Source organism: Lissotriton helveticus, chromosome 1_1, assembly GCF_964261635.1.
Source record: "Lissotriton helveticus chromosome 1_1, aLisHel1.1, whole genome shotgun sequence".
In the NCBI taxonomy this organism is placed as follows: Eukaryota; Metazoa; Chordata; class Amphibia; order Caudata; family Salamandridae; genus Lissotriton; species Lissotriton helveticus.
This window is the reverse complement of record NC_136057.1, coordinates 1,860,612,687-1,860,626,267: the sequence shown is the minus strand read 5'-3', so window position 1 is coordinate 1,860,626,267 and position 13,581 is coordinate 1,860,612,687. Positions and strand designations below refer to the sequence as shown.

At 44.8% G+C, this 13,581-nt stretch overlaps 1 protein-coding gene across 4 annotated transcripts in view; it reads right to left on the bottom strand.

The window, feature by feature from the left end:
- The window catches only part of LOC144754038 (flavin-containing monooxygenase 5-like), a 289,281-nt gene that overhangs the window by 202,453 nt on the left and 73,247 nt on the right, over positions 1-13,581 (bottom strand). For all 4 annotated transcript variants that reach the window (XM_078641572.1, XM_078641559.1, XM_078641565.1 and 1 more), the window contains one exon: positions 4,676-4,864. In XM_078641572.1, the coding sequence (XP_078497698.1) occupies positions 4,676-4,864 (189 nt within the window). The remainder of the gene's footprint in view (positions 1-4,675; positions 4,865-13,581) is intronic.

Sequence of the window (13,581 nt, the reverse complement as noted above, 5' to 3'; positions counted from 1 at the left end):
TAAATATGTACTATATCCGCACTTTATGAACGTTTTATCAATATATTACATTTAATATCTTTATAATTTCAAGTGCCTAGATTGTTTCATTTGCACTCATTGCCTTTCTCCAGTTTTGCCTGGGTATGTTAATTTACATAAATTGTTGTTCCCTGACCCAGGATTTCTGATCCATTCGCAGGGGGTCCTTGTTATTTACAAATATTTGACACCTTGACTGTCACATTGGGGCAAGGGGCACTGGGGCAAGGTTAGTGCATTATTTTTTTATATGTGGGATCAGAATTGCATCGACACAACTTTTTTCTGTGACTTTACCAAAGAAGGGAAGTTTGAAAACAGGGTGCAGATTTTGAAATTGTCAGTGATGTAGTTTTTTGATTTTTTAGGAGAAGTTGAATCTGATAAGATTTTAGAAATGAACGGAACTTACCTTCTTCTAGGGAGGAGGCATTTATTCTGAACTTTAAGTGGGCTATGTCCAGTGCACACAGTTTTATCAGACTTGGTGTCATTGGATTGTATGCCTACCATGATGGTTTGGTGAAGGACCTGATGCCTAGTATAGATTGGGTGCGTCGAACTATAAAAATATGACTATTGTGGAATGCCCTTCTTCAGTAATCAGGGAGGATTGGTGATAAAGATTCTTCATGTGTGTTTTCTAAATCTTCTTGGAGAAGAACTTAGAAATGTTGGTTGCAAAATGCCTCGGAGCTAGAAACGAATGACTTTTGCGTAGAATTGCCCCATTGTTTAGAAAAGTGCAGTGGAGTGGGATGAGCTCGCCTTGGTCAGTTTTTTAAAAATATTTGGCTTTGGTGAGGATAAAATTAGGGCTTAGTCACAATTGTAAGCTTACACGTGAGTAAATCTACATGTGTAAGCTTAGACTTACATATATATGTCCACCCCTTGAAAGAGGGGGTGGAGTCTAATTTAAGAGTGTAAATTTGCTACAGTCAGAAAGGAGCAGTAGTATGTCCAGCATCACACATGGCCAACCATTGATACTGCCACACCCAACCATAAAAAAAAACAATGGCGATAGGGACTTAAAATAATTACCAATTAATATTCCTCATGATGTCTGTCATTTTTTGATTGCCCTTTAATGTAGAGTAACATAGAATATTTATATCTGATGGCATATCTCGTTGAGATTAAGAGGCTTAGCCATGAGGATAAAGTTTGATTGGTGGGTTGATTGATTGAGTCAAAGTCTTTTCTTTTTTATGGATTGTAAAGGAGGTGAGATGGGAGAGACCACGGCGTTGTGGACCAGCTACTGTGTCAGGGAGGCCCGCAAAACAGTACCTTTTGAATGCAGGGCGTCGGCGACCTCTCATTGACCTCTGAAGAGCCGTGTGGAAGTCGGTGCAGGAGTTTTGGGCCCTTGAAGTCACGCGTGTTGCAGATTGAACACCTTGTGGTTCAAGTCAGGAGCTCTGGTGTCGGCAGACGTTGGGGATGTGGTGCGAAGTGCAGAGGTGTGGGAGACAGTGGCCTCAGGTCATGGTGCAGGCAGCGGATCTGTGATGGTCATTCCGCGGTGTCAGTGAGAGCAGGGCTGTGGTGCGAAGTGATGCAGTGCTCGTCGTGGTGCTGGCATGTGATGGTGCAAGCAGTGTTGGCATTGTGAAAGCGCTGTTGAGTCAATGGCTTCAGTAGGCCAAGAATGGGGTGCAGGGTGTTGTGTAACTAAAGAGCAGTGCCCTCGAACCATGGTGCAAGCAGCGTCGTCGATGTCAGCATGTAGCAGTGTCGTTGGGGAAACCATATCGGCGGTCCAAAGTGCGGTGCACACAGGTCGCGATGCAAGCAGCGACTGGGTGGCGGCAGCAAACAGCATCATTGGTGAGACCAGGGTTGCAGTGCAAAGTGTGGCGGTGCCCTCTGCTGTGTTTCAGGACACAGAGCTGGCAGCGCAGAGGTGATGGCGTTGGGTTGCTTTTTCGTCTTTTGCAGCACAAAACACAAAGTTCCCATGTGCTGGTAGCAGATAATCTTGAAGTCTTTGCTGTTCCTGAGACTTCTTGTACAGGAGGCAAGCTCTACCTCAAGCCCTTGGAGAAACTCAAACATAGAAGTTGCAGAATGTTCAATCCAGTCCTTTCTCTGCCCAAGACAGAAGCAGCCACTGCAGGTCAACACAGCAAAGTGGTAGCTCCTCCTCACAGCTTCTCCAGCTCTTCTTTGGGGCTGGTTTCTGAGTCCAAAAGAGTTCTAAAGTTCAGGTGTCTGGCCCCAATATTTATACTCAGTTTCCCTTTGCTCTTTTGGGCAGAGAGTGTCTGAGCTCAGCCCAAACCAGTACGATCCTCTCTGGCCCAGCTTCCTGGCAGGAGGTGGAGTCAGCATGAGTCCAAGGCAGACCAGGCCTATTCAGGAGCAGGGGAATGTCCTCCCACAACCCTAAATGCAGCCCAGGTCTATTCAGCTCAGCCCTGACTCACCCAGGAAAGGCAGGACACACCTCAATTCCCCAGTGGCTGTCTGAAGATAATGCACATCCCCGGGCCCTGCCACTCCAAAACCAGACTGTCAATCCCCAACCCAGCAGAGGCACACGGGATGGCTAGGCAAGACAATTCCTACTTTCTAAACGTGGTATTTTCAAACACAGAACATAAAAATTATCTTTACTAAAAGATACATTTCTACATTCTGAGTTCAGGCATACTAAACTCAATTTCTCCATCTTGTCCAAAAGGGAAGATATACTCATAAGATTATATAAGTAAATTCCCATTTTATCCTATGGGACAGGTAGCCTTTCAATGGTGAAAAAGAAAATACACTGTGTTTCACTATCACGACATGTCACCTATGCCAGTACATGTCCTATCTTTCACATACACTACACCCTGCCCATAGGCCTGACTTACATGTCTTAAAGGGGAAGGTTAGGGTTTGGCAAGTCGGTGCACTTGCCAAGTCGATATGGCGGTAAAAACTGTGCGCAGACACTGCAGTGGCAGGTCTGAGAACCCATTGAAAGGCTGGTCGTGTCGGTGGCACTATCAGTGCTGCAGGCTCACTAGCAGCATTTGATTTACAGGTCTGGGCACTCTGTGCACTTTACTAGGGGCTTTACAGTAAATCAAATATATCAATCATGGAAACACCAATCCATAATACAATTTACAAGAGGAGCACTTGCACTTTAACACTGAACAGCAGTGAGAAAGTGTGCAGAGATACTAAACCAGCAAAAGCAGAGTCAAAACAAGGAGGTCAGAAAGCAAAAAGAGAGGGGAAACATGACAAAATATGCCAGGTCTAGCAGTGAAGCCTCCTGGCAATGGAAAGTCAAATGTCCATGGAGTGATGGGAAAGAGCCAGGTTTCAGTGATGAACAGGTCACCGACATTTTGAGATATTATGAGGTTTGTGATCTCATATGTTTGTTAGGGCACCTCTCAGGTTGATAAGTTTGCTCTTCGGGTCAGTGTTCCAAGAGAGTTGGGTTGGTCTTGATTTTGAATAGGGTCCCAAGAATAAGGGATTACCAGGGTTTGGATATTGGCATTGTGACTCTTTGTGGGTTGTAGGTTGGTTACAGGAGCCAAGTGTGTTTTGAGAGGTGGAAAGAAGACAAAGGAGATCTCAAGGAGATGTTTCTCCAAAACTCCACAATGGGGTTCATTGAGGGCTTAAAAAATCAATAGTATAATTGGCTAGTGGTGAAATGCTCACATGGATAAATGCAGTTAATAGGTGTGAGAGCTTCACTATAAAGTAGTGGCTATTATTGTAAGATGGGTTGGTAGAAGTCTTACAAGTTAGCGTTTCAGATGGATTAATCCCTTGTACATTAGAAGGTACCAGAATTGGATGTATTGATATCGATCATTTATCTAAAGGCTCTGGGAACACAGGAATGGCCAGAACGTTTTGGATACATATGGTAAATATTCAGCTGGTGTGTGACTAATTTCATTTGCATTAGAGTTGAACAGAAATGCCCTTGGCCCCAGTGGAAGTGGGTCAGTGTACTGCTGGGTAACCCAGGTATTCAAATAGAAACATTTGTCCTGCTAAAAACAGAGCCAGAAGTCATCTTTCTGGTAATTCCAATACCTGGCCTATAGTTCTATCATAATTAAATAATCTGCCTCTCTCCAGCATTTTCACTGCTTCAAAATGGGACAGGGAGATGGTGGGGCTGGGCTGTACTGTACACTTTGGAAAAACACACCTGGAGAACATCTAAACTTGCATCTGTGGCTTCAAATACATACTAGACAGCCACAGCCTGTATACTTACATGCACAGTGAAGGGGAAACATAGGCCAGGGCGGTAATGACATCATAAAAGGATCCAGAGAATTGGAAAGTGGATAGATGAGTAGGGTTATGTGTGTCATCTGTGTTTACCATAAAATGCTGCAGGAACACAGAGTTAAACTTGAAAATGAGCCTAGGGCTTTATTTAGCCTTCTCTCTGTGCTCTAGTTCTTAGTCAGGACCTATCAACTGGGGTTGCTCTGCATGCTACATGTGAAGTGATTGCCCTGCTTGAAAATGCGCTTAATGCAATTGGAACACTCTGAGACTTCTCAATCCTAAATGTCTTCAAACTAACTCTAAAGTCACAACTGATGGGCATGCATCTACAGTGCTTTAGTAGCTGATCACACTCGTGAATTCATATCATTGTCTTGTACAATACCTTGAACCGTATGTACTTCGGGAGATTAAAATGTTTGGCATACAAGCGGAAGTAGTCCATGATCTTGGAGTTGTGCATGTAGTTGGGATAGTTGTCTGGGATTGGGAAGTCGCTGAAGCACATCATCTCCTTGGAAGTATTTATAATCACTGACTTGTAGATGCTCGCCCGGCCCTCCTCTGGATCCTCCTGTGGGAATAAGAAGTATTATTACTGCTAATATCATGATACTGTCATGAAAATATACATCTATATACCAAGCTCAATAAAAAAAGCTAGCAGTATAACTAAGTCAAGAACATATTCCTATATTAGCTGTCAAAGCTTGAGTAAGAAGAAAGGAATTTAAGGAAAAAATGAAGGGCGGAAGGCATGGAAAGGAAGTGAGAGAATGACAGAGGCAAGAGAAGGAATGAAAACGAGAGATGAAGGAGGGACAGTAGGGAAGGGCGGATGAAAAGAAAGGAGGGAAAAAAGGACTTGAGGAGTGAAGGGATGCAAACAAAGGAGAGAAGGAATAAAGACGGAAGTAAAGAAGGAAATGAAGGAGCAAGGTAGATGAAAGGAAGAAACAGAGAAACAAATGGCCATATAAACAAAGGTATTAAGGCAGGAAGGCTAGATGAATGAGTAACTGGTTGGATGGGTTGATTAATTGTCTGGTTGGTAAGAGAAGAATGAATGTCTGTGGGGATGTGTCCAGGAATGCGGGTGTTCATAAGTGGATGGAGATACTATGGTCCATAAATGAGTAAGTATATGGGACACAGTCATGGACAGATAATGGGTCGTTGCATGTCCTCAATGACAGCATTGGCAAACCTTGTGAGTCATCACTGCTTGATGATATGGGGCTAAAAAGTTAGATTCCTTCTCAAAAATAGATCAGTTACACTGTGAACAAAATAGTGCATGATGTACAACTATTGTGGATAGTACATGCTTTGATATGTTGTAGACCCTCTGTATGCCTGTACATGGAATATAATACACACATTTATGCTGTTATTACCAGTACTGCGAATACCATAGCTGAGAATAGTAGTAGACCGAATAAACTAAGGGTCACAATTGTAACCCACACCACTAAAACTTAACCTATCCCTAGCACTAAATCTTATCCCTAAATCTTACTCTAGGCCTAAAACAAACCTTTTAACCAAACCTACCATCCCTATTCCATACCCAAAACATAATCCAAATGCTAAACTAAAATATTAATCTAAATGCAATACTATCCCTCACCCTAACTCTAAATCCAAGCCTACTCCTTAACCTAACACCAAACTTAATCCACACCCCAAACATACTGCTGACTTTTATCCTAATCAAAAATATGACATTACCCCTTACTTTAACCCTTACATTTACCCTACTTATTATTTGATGTAGAGATATTCTTTCTGTGGTGTTCTCAAGAGGGATAATTTTGATGTAATAGCATAATTGTTATAGTACCCTGAAGAAGTGGGTTATCAGTAGTGGTGTTGCATCAATAGAATATTTTAGTACACTCAACTAAGGTAACACATTTTACATTTCATAGCTGATAAGTGATAGACTTTAGGGGACCTACACACAAACTGCATTTTGTAGGATGATTTGTATTGCTAGAGTACTACTGTTCATGTATTATAAAATGCAATGCCCAAACCTCAGTACAAAGGTCTCCACCCTTTGGTAGAGGTCTCTGCCCAAGCGCAGAGGTCCTGCAAAGTGTGCAGAACATTAAATATGGTGATAAAGTAAATTTACAGATGTAAATTTTGTTTATTATGATTCCACCCCATAAAACTGACTGGGTAGAGACATGGTTCAGGTTCAAAAAGCTTTATTTGAAGTGTAAAAACAATTTATAAAAGCATGTGCAATGCAACATTAAAATTCATCATATTTACAATTTTGAATAAAAACAGAAAGCCAATATTAAAATTCATTGTAGCAGGTTCCTAGAAAATAGACGAAAAGAACTTAAGAATTAATTCCTCAGGGAAGCAACAGTTGTTCAATTATGGTGGACCTTATACTGTTAAGCTCGGGGATACTACGATACTGTGGTGCGCAGACTCCTCTACCCATCCTGGTATTATCCTCAGCCACGGGTCTAGGGGCTGGGATATATGAAGTGCTTGGGTAAAAATCGTGAAGGTCCCAGATAGATATGGGGCAATCACCTTCTCTGGGTGTCCAAGTTTGGAGGTAAGGGAAAATGTGTCTACTCCTAAATCTTATTAGTACCAGGTCACCAGTGATGTCTTTTGGGAGGGAACCTAACCAGCCCACTCTCCTCGCACTCATGATCCTTCCGTCAAGATCATGGGGCAGGGGTCTATTTTTTGTTAGCCAAAACTTGACCTTAATTAACAGGTCATGTTGTCTCTCTGTTTTTCCCTGTTTGAGTTGTGGGACTCCCGAGAGGACGCACACGAATGGAGCGGCCTCTGGAGGTAGATGAATTCGAGGAACCCTATTACGGTCTGCTCTGGTAACAATGTTGTGCACTATATTAGGTTTAAGAGGGGCTTTAGGAACATTTGGGGGCAAAGAAGAGGAAGCTATTACTTGGGTTTGGGCAGGTTGGTTTTGTCTAGCTGGTTTAGGTACGTTCAAGGGGGCAATTGTCAAGGGATGATTAGATGTTACAACTTTGGTAGAAGGTGACAGATTAAGTTTAATTGTTTCCTCAATCCCTGTCAGTCTATCCCCCAGGGTGTTGATTTTGTCAATCAGGGGATATATGATAGATTTGATCGATTGTTCGATCATAGACAATAAAGCCGTCTGGGAAATGGATGCTAGCTCGTCTGATTTTTTAGCCACCTCTGGATTTAGGGGGGAATTGGTAGGAGGTAAGGTGGGACTAGAGGGCCCGTTTTGTAATTTTAGTATTTTAGATTGACTCTCATTATATTTGACCCCATCATGTTTCCTTTTGGCAGATGTAGCCTGAACGGATACTATACTTTGTTTATTGGCTTTTGTGAAGATAGAGAAGGGTTCCAGGGCACTCTCATTTGGGGTTGACAGGTTAATGTTGTTTGGCGGGGAGGGTAATCCTGCTGGGGCATACCTAGTCTTACATAGGCTGTTTAGTTCCTCCAACAGTGAGAGGCTACACTCTGTACTGGTTATATCTAATGAAGATTGATTACTGGTTGGGCTGTCTATAGGCTGGTTGGAAATTGTTTCAACTTCTTCTCTACGCGTAGGTAACAATGTACTAATTGTATTCATGTCTTTCGTCCTAGGGCAAGAATCCGACCAGACAGCAGTTTTAGTGGTAACCCCCTTGCGAATCATGGTATGAATGGAGATAGTCAGGTTAATAAAGTTTATAAAGATGATGCTAATGTCCGGTACGAAAATGTCAATCGGTAGTTTTAGCTCCACATGAAATGCCAAGGGGGGTGGCCCGTCCCGTCCTCCTCAGGCCTCTGATGGCCGCAGATGGCCCCGCCCTTGTCCCGGGCTTCTCCCGGTGCCGACCCGCGCGCGATCCCGCGACGCAGGGGCTGGTCTCCTTTTCAGGCGCCTCCTGGCACGAGAATTGTGTGTGGTGGCGTGTTGCGCCGCTAGGGCGTCTGGGAAATTGAGTCCTTAGGGCTCCCCTCACGCTGCGGCCGCTGGGGCTGGGCTAGCAGCTACAGATGAGAGCACTGCTGCTGGACGCTCCCCAAGAGTTCTGTGATCCCCCCCGCTCCACCGGGGCTGGTCTCCTTTTCAGGCGCCTCCTGGCGCGAGAATTGTGTGTGGCGGCGTGTTGCGCCACTAGGGCGTCTGGGAAATGGAGTCCTTAGGGCTTCCCTCACGCTGCGGCCGCTTGGGCTGGGCTAGCGGCTACAGATGAGAGCACTGCTGCTGGACGCTCCCCAAGAGTTCTGTGATCCCCTCGCTCCACCGGGGCTGGTCTCCTTTTCAGGCGCCTCCTGGCGCGAGAATTGTGTGTGGCAGCGTGTTGCGCCGCTAGGGCGTCTGGGAAATGGAGTCCTCAGGGCTCCCCTCACGCTGCGGCCGCTGGGGCTGGGCTAGTGGCTACAGATGAGAGCACTGCTGCTGGACGCTCCCCAAGAGTTCTGTGATCCCCCCGCTCCACCGGGGCTGGTCTCCTTTTCAGGCGCCTCCTGGCGCGAGAATTGTGTGTGGCGGCATGTTGCGCCACTAGGGCGTCTGGGAAATGGAGTCCTCAGGGCTCCCCTCACGCTGCGGCCGCTTGGGCTGGGCTAGCGGCTACAGATGAGAGCACTGCTGCTGGACGCTCCCCAAGAGTTCTGTGATCCCCCCCGCTCCACCGGGGCTGGTCTCCTTTTCAGGCGCCTCCTGGCGCGAGAATTGTGTGTGGCGGCGTGTTGCGCCGCTAGGGCGTCTGGGAAATGGAGTCCTCAGGGCTCCCCTCACGCTGCGGCCGCTGGGGCTGGGATAGCGGCTACAGATGAGAGCACTGCTGCTGGACGCTCCCCAAGAGTTCTGTGATCCCCCCCGCTCCACCGGGGCTGGTCTCCTTTTCAGGCACCTCCTGGCGCAAGAATTGTGTGTGGCAGCGTGTTGCGCCGCTAGGGCGTCTGGGAAATGGAGTCCTCAGGGCTCCCCTCACGCTGCGGCCGCTGGGGCTGGGCTAGCGGCTACAGATGAGAGCACTGCTGCTGGACGCTCCCCAAGAGTTCTGTGATCCCCCCCGCTCCACCGGGGCTGGTCTCCTTTTCAGGCGCCTCCTGGCGCGAGAATTGTGTGTGGCAGCGTGTTGCGCCGCTAGGACGTCTGGGAAATGGAGTCCTCAGGGCTCCCCTCACGCTGCGGCCGCTGGGGCTGGGCTAGCGGCTACAGATGAGAGCACTGCTGCTGGACGCTCCCCAAGAGTTAATTTACACCAAAAATGATGAATAGCCAGAAGGTCCGGCTAATTTTTGGCTCTGTGACTTTAATAAAATTGTAAGTTCCTAACATAAGTAGAAAACCTGCATTTTATAGCAGGACACAAATGCTAACTTTATCCAAAGTTCAAATTCTGGCCGCAACTTAAAACCGTGCTTTCTAATGGTCTAAAGTAGGAAGTTTTAAAAATTAAGACCATGACCCATCTGCTAACATTAGACTGCCCTATAAACCACCTCCCACCAAGAGAGTTACTGAGGCCATTGCTACTCAAGGAGACTGTGTTTCAAATATACTTTATGAAGCCCTGCCATGACAAACCAACAACAAGACAAAATGGCAACTGGGCAGCTGTAATGGGCATAAATCAACTAAAGATTGTACAGAATCTGTGAGGTCAAAGATGGGCTTCACAAGCATGTGTGTAAGGACCACCGGAGAGTGAAGGGCTTTCCAGAGAGGCTGGGCACACAATGTAATAAGAGGTGTATTTATGGTACGGAAAAACTAACTTACCCAGAAGGAAATCCCTAGCGGAAACATCAAGGGTGCACATGTCTTAGAGTCTTATGTCTCTGATCAGATAAGGACAATGGACAGTTTTGAGGTGAGGTGCATTAAGGCAAAGGATTCATTTCTCAGCAGATGAGCACCAGGATTTACCTCGTATATATATATTTATATCTTGGACTTGGTGAATCTTTAAAGTCTAAGCTTTCAAAGCTCAAAGAGCTGCAAAGCAGACCTCAGAATATTAAGACCCTCAATTCGTGCACTGCCTTATTGCAACATTTTTGTGTATAGATGAACAAAGTTGACAATGCATGGGTCAGGGCTTGACAGGGGATCTACAGCCCAATGTAAGCCTGTATGACCAGTGTTTCCAGGCGAGTAGTAACTTCAAGTAGTTCTGAAGGCCCTAGGTCTGTGGCTGTATACCTTTGAAAGTAGCCAGACCACCTCAGTTTGTTGAAGAACCAAGGGGCATAAGACAACCTAAAAGCAAGCTGGGTGAGTGAGCCTTGACTAGCCATGGACGTCATATTGATGGATCCAGTATTAGAGAAGGGATTCTTAGTGGTGATGCTTTTATTTCAAATAATTGCATAGTTAGTAATTCACTTGAAGTAACTGGTAAGGCAGGAAGGAGATCAGAATGGAGGATGAGAATGGTGGCTAAACATTGATGGAGTACTTCTGATAATTCCGCAAAATCAGAGGAACCCAAGGGTGCAAAGTAGTGCCTGCTCAGTCTTATACAAGTGAGCAATGCAGTCACCTCTCTTATGGGTAGAATAAAGATCTAGGGGCATATTTACAAGGGGATATCACCACCAGAACGTCACTATTTGTGATGTTCTGGTGGAGATATCCCCTCCTTACTTACATAGTGGCATTAAGCCATTTAAAGTGGCTAAACACCGCCTTGTAAATAAGGCCCCTTTTCAAGCTTCTCTTAGCCTGAAAGGGGCGTGCAATGGGTGTTGCAGTGGGCATTCTGCAGCAACACTCATTGCTTTATTACTCTGCCCCATACTTACAAGAATGGGGCAGCACCAAAACTAGGGCCAGGTAAAACCTGGTCGTAGGATAGCGATACAAAGAGAAATTATTAATTTCTACTTGTAGTTTGCTCTTTCTATGTGTGCTGCAGAACAGCAAAATGCCAGTTTTTGATTGTCTATGTGTAGGAAGATTTCCCTTCCTGCACATAAACAATCGCCCATGCAGCACAGGCACCCTTGCAACATGGCACAAAGGGTGTCTGAGCTAAGCAGCTTTTTTATTGACAGCACTAGGGAAATGCCGGGGTGCCCCATATTTTTGCAAATATGGCGCATCTCTACATTTAAAAAATGGTGGAGCGTGGCATTACCAATTTTGAAGTAACACTGTGCTCCGACATTTTAATGTAAATATACCCCCTGAACTTTCCCTGAACAGCTTTTCCACAGATGGAGAAAGATGGGCTTCATGCTGCTTGAAACCTTTGCGGGGGTCTTCTGACTGATGTCAACTGAATCCTGCCTACCATGAGGAGCACAAATGGAAAACTGTTGTTTGCAAGTGATGTGGCGCCTCTGTGACCCAAGAACATTATGGTCCTGAAAAGGCTTGTGCATGTCACTTTGTACCCTCTGATAATGTGAAAGCCTCACAACCTTTTGTTTTTTCTTTCAGAAATTCATCCCTAAATAACTTAACATTAGCATGCTCATCATTGTTGCCTGGAACTGACTCAGAAGCTTTAGTGTTGATGTCCTGTCTCTGCACCGTGAAGATGGTGGTGTTCTCGCCGGCCAAGAAGCACCCTGTATGTTGAAGCTAACCACATGAAGAATTTTCCACAGAGACCTGTAAGATTTGGATATCAGCCTTGACAGGGCTTTAGTGATTTACCTATTCTGTCTCGGCTGCTACGCAAGGATGTGCCATGAAATGTGATAACCATAGGGCGCACCTCTTGGGTGGCTGAGACCTTGGACTCAAAGGCAGGATAAGTAACTTGGAACGTATACATGTTATGTTATGGAAATTTGTAGAGCACAGCTAATCACCTGTGAGGGTATCCAGGCACTGATATGTACATGCTTCTGCATGTTTTGATAATGATCAATTCCTCAATTAGAATTACTGTGCAATGTGGGGAGATACAAAATAACTCTGGGGGACAAGGTTTAATGGCTGGAGAGAGGGTTGAACTTGAGTGGGCCTTTTCTGTTCTCTGGGTGGGTACTGCCCTACGAGAAGACACGTGCTTTCCTTTATAACAGTTTCAATGTTCTCATCCAAGTCAAGACATGAGGGAGAGTACAGCCTTATATCGTGGTATCTGATAAATCACTACATGTGTTTATACCATGGGAGCAATCTTTAGAAGCACGGACAAAGTGATGGGTACAAAGGGTCCAACGAAGCCTCCAGATGTGTCTGTCATGCCCTGATGACCTGATGCCTTGGGTTACTATTTCAGGTAGTATTAAGAAATGCTAATAAAGGTAAGCTTGTTTATAAAAATGTAGATTAACCATGTGTGCATAGGAGATATTAAATGTATGAAAGCCCACTCAAATTAGCAGCAATGATGAACACGGGCTCAGAAACAAAGTGATGTCACAAAGTAGAAAGAATCAAGAGAATGGAAGGGCAAACCCAATAACCCATTGTGAGCTTGGGTAATACTATCACGTAAAGTAAATGGCCTACAAAGGGGTTCAGTTACAGATTCAGCTCTAATTATTAGCAAATATGTCTACGTCCATATGGGGTAAGCCTGCAATCAAAGCTATGAGAATTAATCTAACAAAATTATTTAGTAGCATTGAAAGCACCACAAAATGAACCTGTAGAACATAAGAACATAAATGAGCAGGCATACAAGAGTAATATTGTAGAGATTGATCAGAATATATTTACTACCAGACAAGAGATGATCAAAATCAGTTTACATGATATTCAAATAACGCAACAAAACACACATCTATCCTGTGTATTGGTTGTACATTATAAAATGTTGTCCATTTGTCAGACAGATGTGTGTCTACTCTACTGTAAATTGAGGGAACAATCTTGGGGAGTGTATCTCTGTAAAGTAGAATCTGTTCCTGTGATGTTTAATATGTGACTAAGAAGTGAAATGTAGAAAGAACAAGGTGGGGACTACCCAGAGATGGATAAGACGTGGATTACTTGTAAATCCAGGTTTACAAAGTCCCTAACAAAGGTAGAGCCAGAGCATGGTCTGGCTGCCAACATTGTTTGTTTGGTATTAGTTGGCCACTTGCAAAAATCCTAGTCTTGGCAGGCGAAGCTAAAGCAAGATGAAGATGAGTTGATCCAAGTGTGCTGAAAGGGTGAGCCTAGAAAGCGGTATATTTTCTGGGAAATGTTAACGGTGCATTAGCAGGGGACAGATGAAAGGGGTGCTATTAAAGATCTGTTAGATTTGGGGGTCTCTAGTTGGCAGAGGTAGGTACCTTTGACCAAATAGGGACCCTTGCGTCTAGTCAGGGTAAGAGGGTACACTCCTAAAATAA